The sequence below is a fragment of the Elephas maximus genome, chromosome 12 (genome assembly GCF_024166365.1).
Source record: "Elephas maximus indicus isolate mEleMax1 chromosome 12, mEleMax1 primary haplotype, whole genome shotgun sequence".
Taxonomy (NCBI): Eukaryota; Metazoa; Chordata; class Mammalia; order Proboscidea; family Elephantidae; genus Elephas; species Elephas maximus.
The window spans coordinates 61,378,413-61,400,779 of record NC_064830.1 but is presented as its reverse complement, the minus strand read 5'-3'; the positions used below and the strand labels follow the sequence as shown (position 1 = coordinate 61,400,779).

The 22,367-nt window shown below is 50.8% G+C and overlaps 3 protein-coding genes across 13 annotated transcripts in view; 1 reads left to right on the top strand and 2 right to left on the bottom strand.

Annotated features, from left to right (window-relative positions):
* The window catches only part of CLUAP1 (clusterin associated protein 1), a 32,563-nt gene extending 28,070 nt beyond the window's left edge, over window positions 1-4,493 (bottom strand). The window contains exons 1-4 of one of the 3 annotated variants that reach the window (XM_049903529.1): window positions 4,345-4,493; window positions 3,600-3,716; window positions 2,110-2,221; window positions 691-775 (exon numbers count right to left, since the gene is read on the bottom strand). In XM_049903529.1, coding sequence (XP_049759486.1) covers window positions 691-775; window positions 2,110-2,210 — 186 coding nt within the window. In that variant the 5' untranslated portion in view covers window positions 2,211-2,221; window positions 3,600-3,716; window positions 4,345-4,493. Of the gene's footprint in view, window positions 1-690; window positions 776-2,109; window positions 2,222-3,599; window positions 3,717-3,969 lie in introns of all 3 variants that reach the window. The other 2 variants (XM_049903528.1, XM_049903527.1) reach the window with 2 other exon arrangements.
* Window positions 4,494-10,186: 5,693 nt separating this feature from the next.
* C12H16orf90 (chromosome 12 C16orf90 homolog) lies at window positions 10,187-12,575 on the top strand. Of its 2 annotated transcripts, none has more exons than XM_049903543.1 (3): window positions 10,187-10,202; window positions 11,443-11,796; window positions 12,418-12,575. In XM_049903543.1, exons 1-3 carry the CDS (start codon window positions 10,187-10,189, stop codon window positions 12,573-12,575), a joined length of 528 nt encoding a protein of 175 aa, XP_049759500.1. The 2 variants fall into 2 exon arrangements, with proteins under 2 accessions (XP_049759500.1, XP_049759498.1); XM_049903541.1 differs by having other exon boundaries at window positions 10,187-10,232.
* A 4,085-nt stretch (window positions 12,576-16,660) lies between these two features.
* NAA60 (N-alpha-acetyltransferase 60, NatF catalytic subunit) overlaps window positions 16,661-22,367 on the bottom strand; it is a 49,497-nt gene continuing 43,790 nt past the window's right edge. For 4 of the 8 annotated variants that reach the window (XR_007519596.1, XR_007519598.1, XR_007519597.1 and 1 more), the window contains 4 exons: window positions 21,018-21,114; window positions 20,050-20,284; window positions 18,509-18,865; window positions 16,661-18,015 (listed from right to left, as the gene is read on the bottom strand). Coding sequence is in view for 1 of the 8 variants with exons in the window: in XM_049903540.1 (XP_049759497.1) it covers window positions 18,709-18,865; window positions 20,050-20,284; window positions 21,018-21,114 (489 nt within the window). In the remaining 7 variants the exon portion in view is untranslated. Of the gene's footprint in view, window positions 20,285-21,017; window positions 21,115-22,367 lie in introns of all 8 variants that reach the window. The other 4 variants (XM_049903540.1, XR_007519599.1, XR_007519601.1 and 1 more) reach the window with 4 other exon arrangements.

Genomic DNA, 22,367 nt, shown 5'->3' with positions numbered 1-22,367 from the left:
AATTGGTACAACCTTGATGGAGAGCAACTTGGTGATCACCATCAAAATCACAGATGCACATGCTCTCAGACCCAGCAATTCCAATCCTGACAACATACTCACATCAACCAAAGGATATGTATAGGTTATCCATTACAGTACTACTTCAAAGGGCAAAGGCTGGAAACCTAATTGCCTATCTACATACTATTATATAGGTTACGGTACATCCATACCTAAGAATATGGTACATCCTTACTGGGGTCTGATAGAAACTGGAGAAACCCCCAAGACTATAGCCCTTCTAACTTGAATCTGAAGCCACTCATGGAGATCACCTTTCAGCCAAATAGTAGACAAGCCTATAAAACCAACAATAACACCCGTGAGTAAGATATTAAAAATACTGGTTACTGGGAATGAGATTGGGCTGATGGTAGAAAGGATAGAAAGACATTTTACTCTATTCTGTTTCATGATATTTATTTATAGATCATGGGAAACATTACCTATTTAAGTATAAATACACAAACAAAACTCCTAACAAATAATGGAGGAGGGGAAAAAAAACTATGTTGGTAAAATGGCTCCACAGAAACCTGGTAATGGAATAGGTCTAGAAAAAGTAACCTCAGTTTGAAAGTAGCCTTAATCAGGACTCATACCTAATTCATTTAATTTTGCAACTCCACAAAATTACCAAGAACTGACCATGAACTGGGCAATCGCCTTAATGAAGAAAACTCGGTCCTGTTCAGTCTCTACATCAGAAGGGATGTCTGTGTGAGGTTCATACCTACCAGAAAAAGAACACATGTCAATCGAGAGGCAAGTCCACAAGAGAAAGTGGGCACTGTGGGGGACAGTGGACCTGTAACATGAAGCTCTCAAGTCCCCAGCTGTGGCGGTAGAATAAGAGACACCTCAACAGTAATACAAAATACTTACCAAACGTCCAAGGCAGCAAATCACCACTTAGGAACAGGTTTAACTGATTTCCAAGTTCAAATGGGGCTCAGCTCACAAAATTAAATCTATCTCAGACCTCACAGTTTCATTCAAATAATGAGAACCATAATTCTGGCTGACAACCCTTAGTCCAGAGACAGGCTCTATGGCTAATTAGTTAACTTTAAGAAGCAACCGACAACAACAAAATAAATAAAATTCACAGGAAAAAAAAAAAATAGAAATACTTTGTGTTACAAGCATGGGAATGTTCCCAATACATTTTGTGAGTAAGAAAATAATGTACAGTTTCTCCCATTCAGGTATACAAATCAAAAGAGTTTTACATATTTTCAAAGTATGCTTTGCATTACAAGGACAGGAGAGTTCTCAACACATTGTGGAAAAGAAAGAAAAGCAGCAGCAACCGAGTTATTGAAGTCACTTTTTGAGTTATTGATGATCCACCAGAAGTCAGCAAACTGTAGCCTTCAGCCTGGTTTTTGTACAGCCTATGAGTGGAAACCCTGGTGGCGTAGTGATTAAGCACTACGGCTGCTAATCAAGAGGCTGGCAGTTTGAATCCACCAGGTGCTCCTTGGAAACTCTATCGGGCAGTTCTACTCTGTCCTGTAAGGTCACTATGAGTCGGAATCGACTCAATAGCAGTGGGTTTGGTTTTGGTTTTGGGTGAGCTAAGAATGGTCTGCACATTTATAAAGGACTGTATAAAACAAAGAAAAATAGCAAGAGAGATCTTAATGTAGCCTGCAAAGCCTAAAATATTTTCTATGTGTCCCATTACAGAAAAAGTTAGCCAATCCCTGAATCATATTAGATTTTTCACGCAAAGGAAAATCTAAAGATTCCTAACCCAGCGTACTCATGAGAGGATATGGAGAGGTTCCTGCCACTCTCTCTGCATAAGAGGATGAAAACAGCCTGGGTCAGCACGCTGGTGTCTTCTCCCGTTGAGAAATCATCTCCTTTCACCACTATCTGGTGTGTTCTCTCCATGGCATTCTTTAAACTCAGCTGATTTTTAAGAGGCTACAACAGAATCTGTTAAACCCAAATTTTACTGAACTCTTCCTTTTGCTTCACAACAGTACACTATTGCTAGGTAGCTAATAAATAAAGTCTAGTATTCATCCTCAGACCTTAATTAAGTGCAGTTCTAACCTTTTCACAAGCCAGAGAAGCACTTCAGATACAAGTCCAAAGTTGGGCGTGCGGAAGTTCTCCATAGAAATATGCCGAGGATATCCTAAGGCTCTCATCATCTCTGTGAAATCTGTCCAAGGCAAAAGACAATTCAGTCAGCTCCTCCTCAAACAGCAACTTCTTACTCATTGACAAATTTACTTTACTTTCCTTCTTAATCCCCACCTATTAGTATTTTTAGGAACTATTTATCAACTCACGAGGAGGGAAAGAAAAAAGGAGATAAGATATAAAATACCTAATATGCTACCTCCAAAACATTTATTTAAGTTCAATGGGAGAAGTGGTGTAAGGTATTAAAATGAGGTTCAAGGATTGGCTATGAATTTAATTTCTCTCTTTAATACCTTATTTTTCTCTTTTACATTCCGTAGTGGAGTACTGGCCCTCCCTAAACTTTGATGGAGGAGAAGCCTGTCTTGTGCACCTATCTTGCACAATGTACAGTCACCAAGTACCCTCAAATCCCATAGGGCATAATTCACACCAAGGTGCTAGTAGCTGCATCAACAAAATGTGATGCCTTTTCCTATCTTGTAGGAAAAAGAGCAATTCAAAACGGAAAGGAATACTCTCTGATGGAGAATTTTCATGCACCATCAAGTAGGGAGAAAATGGGCCTTAAAGAGGTCTCTCAGGTCACACCACAGTGGTAATCACATGTTACACCTATGCAGGTGGGACCAGTGGGCTAAACTGCTTCAGGTTCATAAAACAATAGTGCATAAAAGGCAACAGATTTTGAGTCACAGTTAGATGTTTTAATCATTAGTTCCACCCAGTTCTGGCTGGGTAACCTAAGGCAATTTACTTTACATCTCTGTGCCTCAAAGTATTTCATCCAAGTACCCGTCACTGGGCAGCCCAAATGGCTAAGCACTTGACTACTTGCCTAAAGGCTGGCAGCTTGAACCTACTCAGAGGCACCTCAGAAGACAAGCCTGGCAGTCTACTTCTGAAAGCTCAGACTTGAAAACCTTACTGAACACAGTTTTACTCGGACACACTTGGGGTTCCCGTTAAGTCAGAACCAACTCGATGGCAACTAACACCACTGCCATCTTACCTTTAAAATGAGATCTAAAATAAGATATTGAATGTAATACACCTGGTGTGGAACAGATACCCCCCAAAGTACCAAACAAAACCAAACCAGTTGCCGTGGAGTCAATTCCAATTCATGGTGACCCCGTGTATTGTAGAACAGAGTTGAACTCTAGGGTTTTCAGTGGCTGTGATCTTTCAGAAGTAGACTGCGAAGCCTTTATTCCAAGGCGCCTGTGGGATGGGTTCAAATCACCAACCTTTCCTTTAGCAGGTGAGCACTTAACCATTTTGCATCACCTAGGGACTCCATTCCTCAAAGTAGTAGTAACTAATACTCTTATCCCCATTCCTCCATTTCCCTGCCCTCTTAGCAAAGTGCTCCAGTTCCCTTCTTTTCCTACCCTCATGCCCAGGACCCCTCTTCCCTTCTCCTCAGCAGCTGTTTCAGAAAGGATGCAGGCTGTGGAGTCAGACTAACTGAATTCAAATTCCAGCGCCACCTCTTGACACCTGCATCACTAAAAAAAAAGGTTAATTGGCCTTTCTGTGCCCCCTGCCTCATCTCTAGATATAGTACGCACAGAGTTGTTGAAGAGGTTATATGAAATATGTAGAACAGTACTTGGCAGATCTTAAAAACTCAAAAAAAAAAAAAGTTAGCTGTGATTATTACTATTATCCACCCTTCTGCTCGGTTTTAACATGCGTTTCTCTAAGCTTACACAGCCCAAAAACAGTTTCTTCACTAACTCTGAGACTACCTACACATACCTATGTAAATTAAAATTAGATAAAGTTAAAAATTTAGTTTCCCAGCCGCCGTAGTCACATTTCAAGTGTTCGATAGCCGCATGTGGTCACTGGCAGATACAGAACTTTCCACCATCGCAGAAAGTTCTATATTGGGGAGGGCTGGTGCACTCCGCCTGGGTTGCGGCAGGGGGCCAGGAACAGTACCCAAGGCACGGAAGCCCGAGAGGGGGGTGCTGGCAGAGCCGGGGGTGGACCGGAGGTACTACCGGCGTCCCAGACCCGAGGGGCGCTCGGCAGCGCGGGGTACGGATAGGGACTCAGGCAGTGGACCCGGCAGGTCAGGCCGGAGCTCTGAGGCGCTCAAGGGCCGCACGGCACAAGAGGTAGCCTTACTGCGGAGATCGCGGAAAGACATGGCGCTCTGGTCCCCAGCAGCTCCGGGTCACCGCTGCCGCTAGCCAACCCCTCAGCACTCACAAGCCGAGAGCTCGCCGGTCTCCATAACAACCAACGGACAGCGCGCGGCTGGGGCCAAAAAGAAGCGGCATGCAAAGAGGCTGGGCCACGTGCGCACGCGCAGAAGGGACACCCGGCAGGTAAACCTCCAAAAGGCTGAGGGCCTCATTTGGCACTCACTGAGGTTGTGCCTGGCACTGTGCTAGGCGTTTTACACTGTAAAGAATGTACTGCAAGCCATAAGAGAAATGCAGATCAAAATTACAATGAGATTTCTTCTCACTCCAACAAGGCTGGCATTAATCCAGAAAACACAGAATAATAAATGTTGGTGAGGCTGTGGAGAGATTGCAACACTTATACACTGCTGGTAGAAATGTCAAATGATACAACCACTTTGGAAATCGATTTGGCACTTCCTTAAACAGCTAGAGATAGAACTACCATACGATCCAGCAATCCCACTCCTTGCAATATACCCTAGAGAAATAAGAGCCTCTACACGAACAGATAAATGCACACCTATGTTGACTGCAGCACTGTTTACAATAGCAAAAAGATGGAAGCAACCAAGGTGCCCATCAACGGATGGATGGATAAATTATGGTATATTCACACAATGGAATACGGCACATCGATAAAGAACAATGATGAATCCATGAAACATTTCATAACATGGAGGAATCTGGAAAGCATTATGCTGAGTGAAATTAGTCAGTTGCAAAAGGACAAATACTGTATAAGGCCACTATTATAAGAACTTGAGAAATAGTTTAAACTGAGAAGAAAACATTCTTTTTTTTTTATTAACTTTTATTGAGCTTCAAGTGAACGTTTACAATTCAAGTCAGTCTGTCACATATAAGTTTACGTACATCTTACTCCGTACTCCCACTCGCTCTCCCCCTAATGAGTCAGCCCTTCCAGTCTCTCCTTTTGTGACAATTTTGCCAGCTTCCCACTCTCTCTATCCTCCCATCCCCCCTCCAGACAGGAGATGCCAACACAGTCTCAAGTGTCCACCTGATATTATTAGCTCACTCTTCATCAGCATCTCTCTCCCACCCACTGTCCAGTCCCTTTCATGTCTGATGAATTGTCTTCGGGGATGGTTCCCGTCCTGTGCCAACAGAAGGTTTGGGGACCATGGCCGCCGGGATTCCTCTAGTCTCAGTCAGACCATTAAGTATGATCTTTTTATGAGAATTTGGGGTCTGCATCCCACTGATCTCCTGCTCCCTCAGGGGTTCTCTGTTCTGGTCCCTGTCAGGGCAGTCATCGATTGTAGCCGGGCACCAACTAGTTCTTCTGGTCTCAGGATGATGTAGGTCTCTGGTTCATGTGGCCCTTTCTGTCTCTTGGGCTCTTAGTTGTTGTGTGACCTTGGTGTTCTTCATTCTCCTTTGATCCAGGTGGGTTGAGACCAATTGATGCATCTTAGATGGCCGCTTGTTAGCATTTAAGACCCCAGACGCCACATTTCAAAGTGGGATGCAGAATGTTTTCATAATAGAATTATTTTGCCAATTGACTTAGAAGTCCCCTTAAACCATGGTCCCCAAACCTCCGCCCTTGCTCCGCTGACCTTTGAAGCATTCATTTTATCCCAGAAACTTCTTTGCTTTTGGTCCAGTCCAGTTGAGCTGACCTTCCATGTATTGAGTGTTGTCCTTCCCTTCACCTAAAGCAGTTCTTATCTCCTAATTAATCAATAAAAAACCCTCTCCCTCCCTCCCTCCCCCCGCCCCCCCGTAACCACAAAAGTATGTGTTCTTCTCAGTTTTTACTATTTCTCAAGATCTTATAATAGTGGTCTTATACAGTATTTGTCCTTTTGCCTCTGACTAATTTCGCTCAGCATAATGCCTTCCAGGTTCCTCCATGTTATGAAATGTTTCACAGATTCGTCACTGTTCTTTATCGATGCGTAGTATTCCATTGTGTGAATATACCATAATTTATTTAATCATTCATCCGTTGATGGACACCTTGGTTGCTTCCAGCTTTTTGCTATTGTAAACAGAGCTGCAATAAACATGGGTGTGCATATATCTGTTTGTGTGAAGGCTCTTGTTTCTCTAGGGTATATTCCGAGGAGTGGGATTTCTGGGTTGTATGGTAGTTCTATTTCTAACTGTTTAAGATAACGCCAGATAGATTTCCAAAGTGGTTGTACCATTTTACATTCCCACCAGCAGTGTATAAGAGTTCCGATCTCTCCGCAGGAGAAAACATTTTTTTGTGGTTACGAGAGGAGGGAGGGTGAAGATGGGAGAGGGGTATTCATTAATTAGATGGTAGATAAGAACCACTTCAGGTGAAGGGAAAGACAACATGCAATACAGGTGAGGTCAGCACAACTGGACTAAACCAAAAGCAAAGAAGTTTCCTGAATAAACTGAATGCTTTGAAGGCCAGTGTAGCAGGGGCAGAGGTTTGGGGACCATGATTTCAGGGGACATCTAAGTTAATTGGCATAATAAAATCTATTAAGAAAACATTCTGCATCCCCCTTTGAAGAGTGGCATATGGGGTCTTAAATGCTAGCAAGCAGCCATCTAAGAAGCATCGATTGGTCTCAACCCATCTGGAGCAAAAGAGAATGAAGAACACCAAGGACACAAGGTGATTACGAGCCCATGAGACAGGAAGGGCCACATGAACCAGAGACTACATCATCCTGAGACCAGAAGAACTAGATGGTGCCCGGCTACAACTGATGACTGCCCTGACAGGGAACACAACAGAGAACCCCTGAGGGAGCAGGACAGCAGTGGGATGCAGACCCCAAATTCTCATAAAAAGACCAGACTTAATGGTTTGACTGAGACTGGAAGGACCCTGGTGGTCACGGCCCCCAGACCTTCTGTTGGCCCAGGACAGGAACCATTCCTGAAGCCAAGTCTTCAGACATGGATTGGACTGGACAATGGGTTGGAGAGGGATGCTGGTGAGGAGTGAGCTTCTTGGATCAGGTGGACACTTGAGACTATGTTGGCATCTGCTGCCTGGAGGGGAGATGAGAGGATAGAGGGGGTTAGAAGCTGGCGAAATGGACAGGAAAAGAGAGAGTGGGCTGTCTCATGAGGCGGAGAGCAATTGGGAGTATGTAGCAAGGTATATAAGTTTTTGGGTGAGAGACTGACTTGATTTGTAAACTTTCACTTAAAGCACAGTAAAAATTATTAAAAAAAAAAAAAAAAGAAAGAATGTACTACAATCTCATGAAGCCTGAAGAAAAGGGTTCGCCCCACATCCGTGACCGGCAAGGCTGCCAGTGGTGGACCCCCCGCCCAGGAAGAGCAACACAGCGTTGAGAAACCGGCGGGCCCTGGTCCTGTGCATATGCAGCCTGCTCCATGTCACCACAGGCCAGAAATCGTTCCAGGGCCTCGCAGGTTTAAGAAGACTGTTGTCATGGCAACCCCCCCCCCCCCTTGTCTTTCTGTCTCTCCCCTTCTCTCAGCCAGGAGGGGCGCATTATTGAAGTGACAAAACTATCCTATATCTTGGGTGAGATGGTGTATATGTGACAGTAGGCATTTGTCCAAACTCATAGAACTCCAGCACAATGTTGAATAGAAGTGCTGAGAGCGAACGTTATTGTCTTGATCCTGATTTTAGAGGGAAAGCATAATCTTTCACCGTTAAGTATGATATTAGATGTAGGTCTCCGAGTGTTGTTTTTTTAACTTATTTTCTATTGAGATACAATTTATATGTCATAAAATTCACCCTTTTAAAGTATACAATCCAGTGGCTTTTAGTATATTCACAAAGTATGAAACCACCACTATCTAATTCCAAAACATTTTCATTTACCTAGAAAGAAACCCTGTCCTTATTAGTAGTCACTTCCAGGGCTTCCAACCAGTTTGTTCCGGTTCAAACCACTGCTAAGAATGTGCATTTCTAACAAGTGCCCAGAAACTTATACAAAAGAATCACCTGGGGAATCTTGTTAAAATGTAGATTCTGATTCAGTATATCTGGGGTGTAAATGCAAACTCTTAGCAGGGGTTTGAACTGGAGAGAGAATACCCACCCACCCAGTGCCCGGAGAGAGAATAGGCTCCAGATTCTCTCCCCATTCCTCCTTCCCTCCAGACCCTGGTAACTACTAATCTGCTTTCTGTTCTCTATTGATTTCACTAATCTGGACGTTTCATGGACATTTCATTTATTGGAATCATACAATATGTGGGCTTTTGTGTCTGGCTTGTTTCACTCAGCATAATGGTTTCAAGGCTTATCCATGTTGTAGCATATATACAACAGTGCTTCACTCCTTTTTATGGCTGAGAACTATATCATTGTGTGGATATACCACATTTTACGTCTCTATTCATCAGCTGAACATCTGGGTTGTTCCAGTTTGGGGTTGTCGTGAGTAATGCTGCTCTGAACATTTGTGTACAAGTTTTTGTGTGGACTTATGCTTTTCTCTTGGGTATATATACCTAGGAGGGGAATTGCTGGGTCATATAGTAACGCTGCAGCACTGGGTGCTAACCAAGAGGTCTGCAGTTCAAATCTACTAGCTGCTCCTTGGAAACCCTATGGGGCAGTTCTACTCTATCCTATAGCATCGCTATGAGTTGGAATCAACTCAGCAGCAATGGGTTTGGTTTGGATTTTTATAGTAACTCTATATTTAACTTTTTGAGCAATTGCCAGACCATTTTCCAAATTGGCTGCACTATTTTACATCCCCACCAGCAACGTATGAGTTTTCCCCTTGGTTTTCAGTTTCTCTAAATTATTTCGGCATTTGGGTTTTGCTTTAAGAGAGACCCATCTTCGGCATCTTCCTTGTCCTAGAGCGTTTTTTCCTGGCATGCCTCTAGGTGCTGCTGTCACCCTTCTGGTGGTGCCTCAGCTGCTGTGCCTGGGCATAGGCACGTCTGGGGGCCCCAGGCTACCCACCCTCTGCCAGAGCTCTTTTCACCACAGCTGGAGGGGCCAGACCTTTGCCAATTTGGTTCGGGTGAGTCAGAATCATCCTCATCATTGTAGATGTGCCAGATTCCAAGCTAGATAATTCTTGGGCATTGTGTCATCCAATCCACACAACACCTCGTATTTTGTTGTTGTTATTGTTAGTTGCCACCAAGTTGACCCTGACTCATGGCAACTCCATGTGTGCGGAGTAGAACTGCTCCATAGGATTTTCAAGGCTGTGACCTTTCAGAAGCAGATCACCAGGCCTATGTTTTGAAACACCTTTGGCTGGGTTCAAATCACCAACCTTTCAACTAGTGGCTGAATGCTTAACTGTTTGTTCCACCCAGGGAACCCCCCCTCCCCGTATTTCACTTACAGGGTAATGGACAGTTAGAAAACATACATGAGGTGCCCAGTCACCCAGAACCACCTACTCAGCATGCTCAAAGCACTGACCCAGGTTTCACCAGGTCTGCACCCTTAAACTCCATTTTCTGCCCACAAATGAGGAAACTGAGGTTCCAGCGGTCACCCCAGTGAGTGACTCTCCAGCCTGCCAGAGCTAAGTCTGTTTTGTGTGGCCTGTCCCAAGCTAGAGTGATCAGGGACTCCTCGAGGGGTCGGACCCCTTCCCTTGCCTCCCTCCCACCTTGATGCTGCCTGCCCTGAGCATCCTCCTCCTCCAAACAAGGGGTCCAGGAAGGCTGGGAGTCTTCCCTTTGATGTCATAAGGGGTGGTTGCCACAGAGACCTGCAGACCCACCCCCTAGGCAGGGAGAACAAGGTCCTGCTGCACAGGAGGGTGGCAGCTCCTCCCCCACCACGCTGGCCCTCCATGGAAGCCTTGGTCTGTGCGTTCTCTGAGCTGCGCATAAGAGAAGGTGCCGGGCTGCAGGGAGGAGAGGGAGGCCGAGAGATGTTCTCCTGTCCTAACCTAGGCCCAAAGCCACCAGGCTAGCCTGAGGGACATGCATGCTTGGGAGAGGTGAATGGCCATGGTCCAAGCGGTGTGACCTTGGGATGGCCACTTCCTTCTGGACCCGCTATGCAAGTTCTATACTGGGACCAAAATACTGTTTCTGGGGTAGGGGGAGAAAAGGAGTGGCAGAAAGAGCTTGGAGTCCTGAAAAGGGTCTTGGGACCAAGGTCTTAACTTTCTTAGACCTTAGACCTCATTGTAGCTTGGAAGAAGGAAGAGGAGCAACATGTGAAAGAGAGGTGTGTGTGTGTGTGTGTGTGTGTGTGTGTGTGAGAGTGTGCGTGTGAGAGAGAGGATGTATATGTGTGTAAGAGTGTGTGTGAGAGAGAGTGTGTGCTAGGGTGTGTGTGTGAGGGTGAAGATGTGTGTGTATGTGTGAGAGGGTGTGTGTGAGGGTGTGTGGTAGACAGAGAGAAGGCGTGTGTGTGAGAGGGTGTATGTGTGAGAGAGGGTGTGTGTGTGAGAGAAAGTGTGTGTGAGTGTGTGTATGTGAAAGAATGTGTCTATGAGAGAGGGTGTGTATCAGAGAGAGGGCGTATGTGAGGGTGAGGCTGTGTGGTGGGGGGAGAAAGAGGGTGTGTGTGTGAGAGGGTGTGTGTGAGAGAGAGACTGTGTGTGTGTGAGACAGGGTGTGTGTGTGTGAGAGAGGGCGTGTGTGAGAGGGTGTGTGTGTGAGAGGGTGTGTGTGTGTGTGAGAGAGGGTATGTATGTGTGAGAGGGTGTGTGTGTGTGAGAGGGTATGTATGTGTTAGAGGGTGTGTGTTTGAGAGAGCATGTGTGTGTGTGAGAGGGTGTGTGTGTGTGTGTGTGAGAGAGGGTATATATGTGAGAGAGAGAGGGTGTATGTGTGTGTATGTGTGAGAAAGAGAGGATGTGTGTGTGTGTGTGAGGTAGTATGTGTGTTTGAGAGAGAGGGTGTATGTGTGTGTGAGAAAGAGGATGTGGCAGGGGAGATGGCAGGAGACTGAGGCCATTTAACAGACCAGTAAGCCGAGGCTCAGCAGGCAGGCTGGAGACAGTGCCCATCACAAGCTGGCCTTAGAGGCCTGTGTCTGTCCTCCCTTGCAGCTGCTGGTCAGCTAGCCACCACCCTCTCACTCCATCTTCCACAGATGCAGTGAGTTGGGCCCGAGGACGTCCCAGCCACCCCGACACACCCCCCAACATCTACGAGGGAGGGCTGGGGGCCCAGCAGCAGCAGTGCCTCAGTGCCCAGGGGAGCAAGCCCAAGAACTTCCGGCTGCGCCACCTCCGGGGCCTGGCGCTCTACCTGCCAGCCCACATGCAGCCCGCTGGCCAGTGTGAGAGCCACTGGCTGGGTCGGCTCCTGGCCGGGGGCTGCCTCCCACGGCCTGAGGGCATGACCTGGCCCCAAGACTGGCCACAGAGGACTCTGGGTCGAGGTAATAGGCACTGCCTAGCCCTTCTGGAAGCCCGGCTGCCCAGGGACAGCCTGGGAAACACAGGTGAGCCGTGTGGAGGCGGAGCTAGGGGTGGAGCTGGGGGCAGGGGAGGGGCTAGGGGAGGAGGAGGGCTGGGTAGGGGCTCAGGATGAATCCTTCTCCACCCCCAAGCCTCTTGGGCATGTGATGGTGACTAGGAAAGGACAGTAGACTGGATACCCCAAGGAGACATCATGCCCCAGAGGGCCAGAGCCCCATGAATCTGTCACCCTCCCTGTGCCCCGCCCTAGGTTTAGACCACTGATGTCCCCAAGCCCATGGCCCAGGGGGTCTCAGTGGGGGAAGCCCAGGGCTGGGCAGGGCCTTGAGCTTCATTTGGCGCAAGAGTGTGAAGGCAAAGGGGGTGGTCTGCAATCAGAGTCCTGGGCTCTGTCCAGCTCTGGTCCCAGAGGGACCTTGGACTCTTCCCTGGCCAGGCCTCAGTTTCCCCATTTGTAAAATGAGGGACTCTGGTTAGATGAGGGCCCTTCCAGCTTGCACCATCTGCTTCCTCCTCCCGCCCCAGTGGATTCCCTTTAAGGAAGAAGACCCAGTTCCCTCCCCTTCGAGTCCGAGGGGTCCAGGGTGGACTGGCAGCCTCACAGGTCACTGTGAGTGACTCCTCCCTCTCTTCCCTTTCCACAGCCTCCAGCTCCAGCATGGACCCGGCCAAGGGTGTCCCCTCCCAGCCTGGTCCCCCTGAGGGCTTAGGGCTCAGGCCAAAGAGGTCCCGGGGGGCCTTTGAGGAGTCCCCATGTCCCTTGTGCAAGAGAACCCGCTCTAGGGTCCTGGAGAGGCCGTAGGGATCCCGAGTGCAGGGCTGGTTCTCCCAACTCCAGGACAGGAGGGGCAAGCATGGCGAGGTGGAGCCCCCACCAGAAACCCTCCTGCACCCCAGACAGCCCAGCCCCAGAGCCTGGGCGGCCTCAGGAGAGTGAGGGAGGAGGGAGGAGGAGGTCCTGCGGCAAAACAGAAGCACGGGCCTGCCCTTGCAGGCTGCTCAAACTCACGTCAGCCACTGGTACCCGGGAGGTCAGGCCGCTTGGAGAATCGGGCCTCCTAGTGGTCGGGGAGTCACAGGTCTAAGTCTCAATAAAAGCCGCGGCCTACACCTCCTCGTCCCTCTGTTACCAGGTCAATTCAGTTAGACAAACAGCCCACTGGCCCCTGCTTTCTGAGAGCCAGGTTCAGTGTCCAATCTGGGAAAGGGTCCACAGCATTCCCTGCCCTTGACTGTTGGCACAGGGACAAAGCTGGGAGTCACATCCAGGGCAGAGGGGCACCTGGATGCTGGTGGAGCATCACAGAAGAGGGACTCAGGGAAGACTTCCTGGAGGAGGCACTTCCAAGCTTGGCTCTAATGGATGGGCAGGGTCTCAGCAGCCCCAAGCTCAGGGCATGGCAGTCCTGGCAGAGTGGCCGAGAGAACAAAGGGGCCGGTTTTAGGGAGGAAAGTAGTTTCCAAACCTGGGCAGACGTCCTGCCTTGGCCCCCACAATGCCCCTCACCGTGGGCTTGGGTAAGTTCGCTGCTCTCTGGGGACCCATGCTCCCCTGTCCCTAGGTAGGACCTGCACAGCCCTTCTCCCCAGGTGAGCTGACTCCAGGCACAAGGGCCTGGGCTCCCAGTGTTCCAGAGTGTTTCAGCTTCAGCGCTGTTGACATTAGGGTCAGGTCATTCTCTGCTGTGGGGGTCTGTCCTGTGCATTGCAGGATGTTGAGTAGCATCCCTGGCTTCCACCCACCAGATGCCAGTAGCACCCCTTTCCCCAGGCATGACAACTAAAGATGTCTCCAGATATTGCTCAGTGTCTCCTGGAAGGAAATTGTCTGGGGTGAGATCAATGCCTTATACACTGGGCCTCAGCCTAAGGAGGTCCCTGTGAAGCCAGAAAAGAATGGAAGACCCAGACTAGCCACAGTGACCCTTGGCCATCTGGCTGACCTTCTGCTCCAGTAGCCTGGGTCATGTTAGGGCCAAGACCACATGTGATGGTGTTGAGGACACCTCTGGACACAGGACAGCTGGGTTCCAGCAGCAGGGGACACTCCCTTAGGCCCCTCCTTTCCCTTGTACCCTAGTTCATCCTTGGACATTTCACAGTGGGACAGCTGATCCTGGGGACTTCAGTCCTTGGGTACAGCCCTGGGTGACGGGAGCTGAGCTTGTAGCAGCCAGAGAGCAGCCCCCAGGAGTGATGAGAGTGCATGTGTTTACACACTCTACCAAGAACAGCTGGGCCTGGGGCAGGTGTGTGTGTAGTGGAAGGGGCTGCCCAGTTGGTCCACCAGATCAGTCACATGGGGTGGCACAAAGGCAACCCTCTTTTCCTCCCAAGACACACCCAGCTGGACCTGAAAGACCACTACTCAAGACAGACGTGAAGGAGGCTGTCCAGGAAACAGAAAAGGGACACGTGCTCCAGCCACCAGCCGAGGACTGTGTGGTGGGGACTGCTGCCCAAGAGCACGGCAGAAGTGACATCCCACCAGATGCCAGGCCATGCAGAAGACATCAGTGTGGGTTTAAGCTGATTGGTCCTTGGAGACTGTAGGGGCCAAATCCTCTCACTCTTGAAGACCTGAAGCTCAGAGAGGACCAGGGTCCACATCTTGGGTTGGCAGCCACTTTGGTGCCTGGAATGAACAAGGTGTCCCTGGATTCTAGCCCATGGGTAGCCCCTTCCCCTTGCATGGGGACTGGCTCTGGGTCTTGCTTTTACCAACCGAATGTGGCTGAAGTGACCTGGTGCCAGTTCTGGGCCTTGAGAAGACTGGAATCTTCCAACATGTGCCCTGGGGGGAGTGAGTGGTGACAGAAAGAGTTGGACTGTCCTGAGATCACCAGAATGTGGGAAAGCAACCCTGCCCCAGAGAGGCCACAGCCATGGCTAGCACCCACGTTAGGACTATCTTAGAATTTGTCCTCTAGTCCCCACCAACCCCTGCCCCAATTGCAGAGTTGTCAGCAGATAAAAAAAAAAGGTTGTTGCTTATGGCCTAAGTGAAGCTTGGGGTGGTCTGTCACACATCCACAGATAACCACTGCCCAGAGCCTTTCCCCTGCGAGACAGACATGTCACCCCAAAGAAAGCTGGCCTCTCAACAGTTCTTCCTCAAGACCTCACAGGCTTTCCTGACAGCCTGAGAAGCACAAAAGCCACAGGCACAGCATGCTGAAGGAAGCAACTGACACAGATGAAGAGTCCCCCTCAGCCTTGAACAGGCAGACACTCTGCCAAGGCCCATCCACCACCCTGGAACACTCCCTCTGCCCTCTTGAGTCCCTGAACCTCCAGCAGGCTTGCACTGGGCAACAGGGTGTCTCAGTCCTTGGGGAGCCAGTGTCAGAGTACAAAGGGCCCTGGAATGGACTGTTAAACAGTTCTTCAGCCCTCCCCCCCACCACGGGAGACCTGCAGGCGCTTGGGGTCGCAAACATTCCCCACCCTCATCCCAGCACAGGTCCCAGCATGGGTTGGAGAGCTGGCTCCCTTCAGGGCAGGCTCTGTCCTCAATCCTGTGGGGGTGGCTCTGAGTCCCACTTGGCCCTGGACCCCCCTGCCAGCGCCTCACACCCTTGTTCTCCCCCAAGCACAGGGCTGGGATGCACTGGCTTGTTCTTGGTCATGCCAGACAGGGCCATGGCTGTCCCCGGGGCCTGGCTCAGCCCAAGCCCCACCCAGCAAGCTGACATTTGGTCACGCAATTGCCCCGGGCCCCAAGAGTCACCCCGTGGCCTGATAACCAGTCATGTGACTCAGCAGCACAGGGACTCTCCTAGGGGGTCACAGGTCCCTGCAAGGGCTCACCCGGCAAAGCTCACCCTGGGTGGGGGCCTGAGGCTCTGGCAGACCCACTGGCTACAGGTGCCTCCTGGCAGGTCCCAGCCAACTCCATGACCTCCCTGGACCCCATCAGGGCCTCTCGCTGTGTGGTGACTCACTCAGGCCTAGATATGCAAAAGCCTAAGACATCCTCCCCAGGGAGGGATTGGGGGAGGGTACCCAGTCCCTGGGGGGCAGTTGGCTGAGGTTGGAAGTGCAAGAACAGAGTGGGGACACACGTCCAGACTTGGGTCAGAATCCCCGGCCCACCACTGATGAGACGCGGGGCTCTTGGGTAACTGCCCCAGCCTATTTTCCTCGTCTGTCTAATGGGGAGAACAAACCCCTCCCCTCAGGATGGTCAGAAGTTTCAGAAAGGCTGGTGGAATCACCTGGCCCTGTGCTAGGCCCAGCCAGGTACTGGACAAGCTGGTGCTCCCCCTGGGCTCCCAATATGGGGTGTCCTGGCCTGGTATCCCTCCCCAGACTCCAGGGTATGTGGTTGAGTCACTTGCAGGGCCTTCCCTAGACCAGGGCGGCACCCCCAGAGGCAGGGTGGGGTGGGGGGCTGAAGATCAGCCCACTGGACTGGGTTCAGCTAGATGGTGAGGGTGGGCCAGGGAGCTGGCCAGAACAAGCAGATTCGGGGCCTTTTGGATGTTTAAAACAACACCCCAATCTTCCTTTCCACCTCAGAGCTAGGACGCTGGAGCCCTGGTACACAATGGTTATAGTGCTTGGCTCCTAACCGACAGGTCAGCAGTTTGAACCCACCAGCTGCTCTGCAGTAGAAAGACCTGACCATGTGTTTCTGTAAAGACTGCAACCTTGGAAATCCTATGGGGCACTTCTACTCTATCCTATAGGGCCACTGTTGAGTTGAAATCAGCCTGACGGCACACAACAGGATGTGTGTGAAGCTCAGAGCCACTGGCTCGCTTGACTGGAGGTAGTCCTGGGGACTGCACAATGGACAGGCAGCTCCAGGCCCTGGCAATGTGGACCGGGTCAGAAAGGGCAGGGTCCAAAGTGCAGCAAGCTGGGCATTGAAAAGACAGGATGTGACCAATTAAAGTCTATTTATTTGTGATATGACAAAACACTACACTCCCTTCAACACCAGCTGGACACTGCAGTGATTAGGGGGCAGGTAGAGGGCAGGACGTCTGATCTCGGTGATAACATCCAAGGCAGAACCTTTCCTCTTCCTTCGCCCCATGGGGCAGACATAAAAAATCACAGGATCACCGTTGATTCAGATTAGAGAGGACACAGCTGAGCCTCAGTGCCCAGGTGACATCAGCACAGAGGTTGGGAACAGTCAGCATGGCAGCAGCTGTGTGGGCGAGGGGCAGACAGCAAAGGCAGGCCCAGCACCCTGAGCCCCTGGGCTGGGGGGTTCTGAAAGAGTGAGGGGTTCAAATCACGAGGCCACATCTGCTCAGTTGGCCCTTCTTTCCCCTAGGGCCCCCATGATGGTGGCTTGTGCTACTAAGGACACTCTGGAAGGGACTCTGCCCCTACCCCGGCTGCTCTGGACGCTGGGGAGGCAGCCAGGGGCTTTTGGGGCATGCAGTGTGGAGAAAACGCAGAAGCACATGAAGGATGCAGGCTGCATGCCACGAGCTCACTGTGGGCATGGAGCCAGCTCCACTGGCGGCTGGCTGGCCCACCACTGCCCTGGGACCTTCAAGGAATCATAGGATGTGACGATTGGCCCCGCCTCCAGGTCAGGCCCCACTCCCCAGCCAGTCACATGTCTAGCCAGGGAGACCTTGAAGGCATGTCCTCAGCCAGGCTCTCAGTGGCAGTTCAGTGAACTGAGTCTCCGGGATCCGTCGAGCAACTCTGATCTTTCTGTTGACACTGTGAAGCAGCAGGGGTGGCTGGAGGAATCCATGTCCCGCTGAGAAGCAGGGAAGCAACCTGCAACCCTGGCTCCTTAAGCTAGAAAGCCTGGCCCAGAGCTTGGTGCGCTGCCCCCAAGTGGCAAGCCCCTCATGGGGAGCAAGGCTGTCCCCGCCCCAGGCTCCTGAAGTCTAGCTCTGGAAGGCTGGCTCTAGACAAGGGTCCGGCATCCCCTTCACCCTGCCACCCCATTGTTCTGAGCCATTTTTCCCATCTGTAGGGTCATGTCTGTCCATAACACTTGTGTTCCTCCCTCCCAGAAGCAAGTTCATTCTGGCTTTGGCGGAGGGAGCTGACAAGCAGGAAAGTGGAAGAGGTCAGGCGAGGGGCGTGAAGAGTGTGACCCCTTCCTGGCCTCCTGCTCCCAGGGTGGGCGGTGGGATAGATAGACCTCAGTGAAGGCAGCCATGTCCCAGCCGGCCTGAAGGGGTGCTAGGAGGGGTGGGAATGTGTGTGGAAGGCGGGGCAGGGCACCAGGTGGAGGCAGAGGTTTCAGCAGCAGGAGGAGCCTATGGGAGAGAACAGGGGAGAGGGTGAAGGCCATTCGGAAATGCCCTGCCCTGCTGCGTCTAGCACAGGGGCCTGCAGCTGGGCCTCACAGCGACTCAGCCTGGCAGGAGCCAAGGGTGCCTCTGAAGCTCAAGCCCTTCCCCACTGACTACCAGGTTCCCCTCGATCCCAACCTAAATCAAGGCGCTGCTCCCAAACTCGGGGTCCCGGCTCAGCTTGCCATAGTCCACACCACCGAGCCTCTCCAGGCTGTGACTGTGTGAACAAGGAGATGTACTCCGAAACTCCTATGATTCCTGTTAGGAGCTCAACTGTGTACCCATGAGAAATCTGTTGATGTAATCAGCTATTGAAAACCCTATGGAGTACAGTTCTACTCTGACACACACCGGGTTGTCATGAATCAGAATGGACTCACTGGAACCTGGTTTGGTTGTTCTGATTATCATCTCACTCAAGTCCACTCCTTCCCCACCACCTGCTCTGGCATACCTGTCAGAGGCCATGTGGTCTGGCCATGCCCAGTGCTGCTCCTGAGCCTGCGTAGCACCGGGCCTACAGCTGGGGCAGGCCAATGGGTTCAGCAGATAGCTGCCGGCTCCTTCCCAGAGAACCTCAGGGGTCAGAGGAATAGGAAGGCAGGCTCAGCAGGTGCTGAGGGGCGGGGGCCAGTGGAGGCAGCCTGGCTGGCCTCACATGGTTCGGCTGTACTCAATGCCACCCTTGGCAGAGATGCTGGACCAAGGCAGGAAGCTGCAGAGCAGGCTGTGGGCCTGGCGGTAGAGCCTCTGTGGGATAGAGCAAGGGCTCAGGCTGGCTAGCGCGGAGCCCAGGTGCTGGATGTAGTCCGTGGGCTCCGTTAAGGAAGACTCTGACCAGCCCTCACCTGCCCCCACGGGGTGCACATGGTGACCCCCAGGATAGCACAGACAGCACAAGGGGCTCCCACAGGGCAGAGTGCCAGCTAAGCCTCTGCAGTGAGTACCGGAGGCTCACTGGATGAGCGCCTCTGCTGTGGACAAATGATAAAGGGCGGTGAGGCCACAGGCACCTGGTCAAAGGGCAAGGGTCCCCATTCTCCCCCACAATCTCAAACCTCAGGACAGCATGACAGCAGAGGCACCCGTTCCCTGACAAGGATGCTGATCTCTTGGACATCCCCAGGGGCCATCTCCACATAAGCTAGGAGGCCCGTGGGGTGTGGGGCCACCCTTTTCTTTCCTGTTCATTTCCCTATGAAATGAATAAAGCCTAGACTCCTTCCTTTGATGACACACACACACACACACACGCATACACAATTCTCTCTCTCACACACACACATGCAGCGTTTCTGGGCCACACTTTTTGACGACTAAGAAATCTCTCACGGAGGATTTGGCATCAAGGGTGATGGTTGCACAACATGATTAATGCTAAGTGTACAACTGACAAATGTTGGGCTGGCAACTACTGTCTTATATTTTTACAATCAAAAAAAAAAAGGGAGGGGGAGGAGTCTCCTGACCTCCCTCCTCCCTGCCAAGTGCCAGAGTTCAAGCGGAGGCCACAGGACAAGGAACACATTTTTGGGTCATGCATCCCCGCAGAGAAAGAGACCCCTGTTTGAACTCAAATGTTCAAAAACGTAAAAAGGCTTTTTTCATCCCACACGTCTATCTCCTCCCTACTCACGTGGAAGCTTCATGGGGGCAGGGAGTTTTGTCTGTTTTCTTCACGCTGGTATCCCCAGCACCTAGAATAGCTGGCTCTCAATGAACAGTTGTTGAGTGAGTGAATGGATGGAGGAGCAATGAGTACCAGAAAGTGCTCACTTTTCCAATATGTGCTACCACATCACTTGTGATGTGTTTAACCAAAACACCACCTGGTTTGGGAGACACAGGTCAACACACCGCACCTCGCAATTGTGGCCGCCTGCGAGTCACCTGAAGGAAACCAGAGCTCCAACAAGCCCACTGGCTTCACCACTGAGGGCCCCACCCCCGTGTCTGGGAAGCCACAGCCCCTTTGCCCTCCAAGGTAAAGGATATAGGATTGTCCACGGAGGGTGGCCGCCATTGATGTAGAGGACGTAGGTGAAGCCGTCTTTGAGGACCCCCCGGATAGAGTAGTAATAGGGAAGATAGTGGTGCTGCTTAAAGTCTCTATTCTCGTAGAAGCTGATGGCCGTGTTGTTGGTGGTGAGGACATGCAGGTAGATGGCTTTGCAGTGGTCCTGGGCGGTGGTTGATATGTGATCCTTCAAACTTTCAAGTAAAAGGGAACCTGGGAGAGAAGATGTGAAGGCGACGCTCAGCAGGGTGGGTAGAAATAGAGAAGGAGGAGGACGATGAGGAGAAAGAAGTGACCTTTGCAGAAATCTCCTGGACAGCTCTCTGCCCGCCGTATCCAAAGCCAACCTTCCAGAACCACCTGCCGTCAGAGTCCCTAAAACCCCTCCCATGGGGTAGAACCACTGTGGAGACCTGACTGAGCTTTCAGACAATAAAAAGGGTGAATTTGAACCCAGGAAACATGGACGGGCCAGGCCTGGGGTGAGAATTTAGAGTCCACGGCTCACTGGCCACATGGCCCAAATGGAATGGGAACTGATGATATGCCTGCAGCATAGCGCTGGGTACTCCTCAGGCAGTCTAGAGTGATGGCTGTTACTGTTTAAACAGCGGTTTTGACTCTTAGTCAAGAATACCCTTGAGAGCTAATGTGAACTGTGTGTTGGGTGGTAGAAGTGGTGAGGGCTGGGATGTTATTAATCTCATCATGTTAGATCTGGGAACCAAGCTACTGCAGAAAGACATGATGGCTCGTGGAAAGAGGGTAGGCTGCAGGCCAACCGGGGTTGGGAGATTTGCGGGGGTGGGGGACGGTAAAGGTATGACCCAAGATGGTGGGATGAGAATGAAGGAGCTGACCAGAGAGATCCAGATGAGCTCAGATTATCGGGGGGAGGACAATTGGACGGGGGCGGTCAGATGCTCCAACTTCGGTTGTCCCTTACCTATGCCGTGCTTCCGGAATTCTTTTACTACTCCCAGACTTAGGATGTACGCAACTTGGGTGTCAACAGAGAAGTTGGAGGCTAAAATATCTCCGTCCTAAAGAAAAAGTTAAAGAAGGAAGTCAGGTTGACACCAGCGGTCCATGGTCTCTTTTTAGATCTATGCTACAAGGAGCAGGATGCAACTCCCCTGGCCATGTGCCTGGAGGGACAGCAGGAGGGAAGGGGACAGAATAAAGAGGAGAGCAGAGAGTCACACCCACCTCTCCATGGAAATAACAGCATTTTGGCTATTTGGGTGAAAAACTGCTAAAATCCAAATACACACAGAAAAGTAGCTGCTCTGGGAGATGGTGGTAGAACAGATGGGGACAGGAAGGTCATTTTGATGCCAGAATGGGGTAAAGCATGAAAAGTACAGGTACAAAGAAAACAATTAGAATGAGTGGGTACTTAGCAGGTGCGAGCTAATGCTCCAAGGGGCAAGGTAGATGGACAAACAGTAAGCTTTGAAGTGTTTTGTTCAGGAATCACCTGCTACCCCCAGGTGGTCTTGGAGGGAAGTAGAGATATTTAGAGGGCCTGACCACCACCGTCTACCTGCCCACATCACCCAAGTCTCTTAGTTCCAGAGACAGAGTTTTGGGCTAGGAGTCATGAATCTAACCGCTATGAGGTCCTTATGTTCTTCCAGCTCATGGGAACTAGAAGGGCCTGCAGTGTATACGGTGTCCCCCCCACCCCCGACCCCCACCCCTTGACAAGGACATCTGGAGACTGCCTTTCTGACCTCCACTCTACATGCCAGCCCAGCCCTGTGTCTACTCTCATGGCCCAACACTTCTGCCTTGCCCACCAGTCTCAGGGACCATAGTGCCTCTATAACTCTTGCTATTGAAAGCCACTGGGAAGGGTCAGGAAGATGAGGCGGGCGCCTCGCTCCCCGGTGACATCTTTTAATTGGCCCTGCTCTGTCTGGCATAGAATCCAATGAGCCTCTCCATGAGGCCCAAGGGAGTAGGTGCCTGGGGTGTGAAGCTTCGCTCCCCTGAGATCCCTGAGGAGTAGAAAACAAAACACACTCCAAAGGAGCATGGAGAGCTGCCATCACAGCTACTGTCTCGGGGTACTCAAAAGAACTACCAGGAGGGGATTGGGGAGCAGCAAGTCACGGAGAAGGAGGAGAGGGTTAGAGGGCAGGCGGGATCCTTGTTTATTCCATGCAACCGGAAAGAGGAAAAGGATATGGATACTTCCGGAAAATGCCAATGTTTCTTTTCTCTTTTTTTTTTGTCTATATCTTAGCATTGAAAAAATAGTAGGAAAGCAGCTCAGGAGGAAGCTAGGATG

Coding starts and splice junctions, on each gene's coding strand:
- C12H16orf90 (XM_049903541.1), top strand. CDS start 10,187: ATGGAAGCCTTGGTCTGTGCGTTCTCTGAGCTGCGCATAAGAGAAG. Junction 10,233..11,442: donor TGAGCTGCGCATAAGAGAAG/GTGCCGGGCTGC, acceptor CATCTTCCACAG/ATGCAGTGAGTTGGGCCCGA. Junction 11,797..12,417: donor GGACAGCCTGGGAAACACAG/GTGAGCCGTGTG, acceptor CCCTTTCCACAG/CCTCCAGCTCCAGCATGGAC.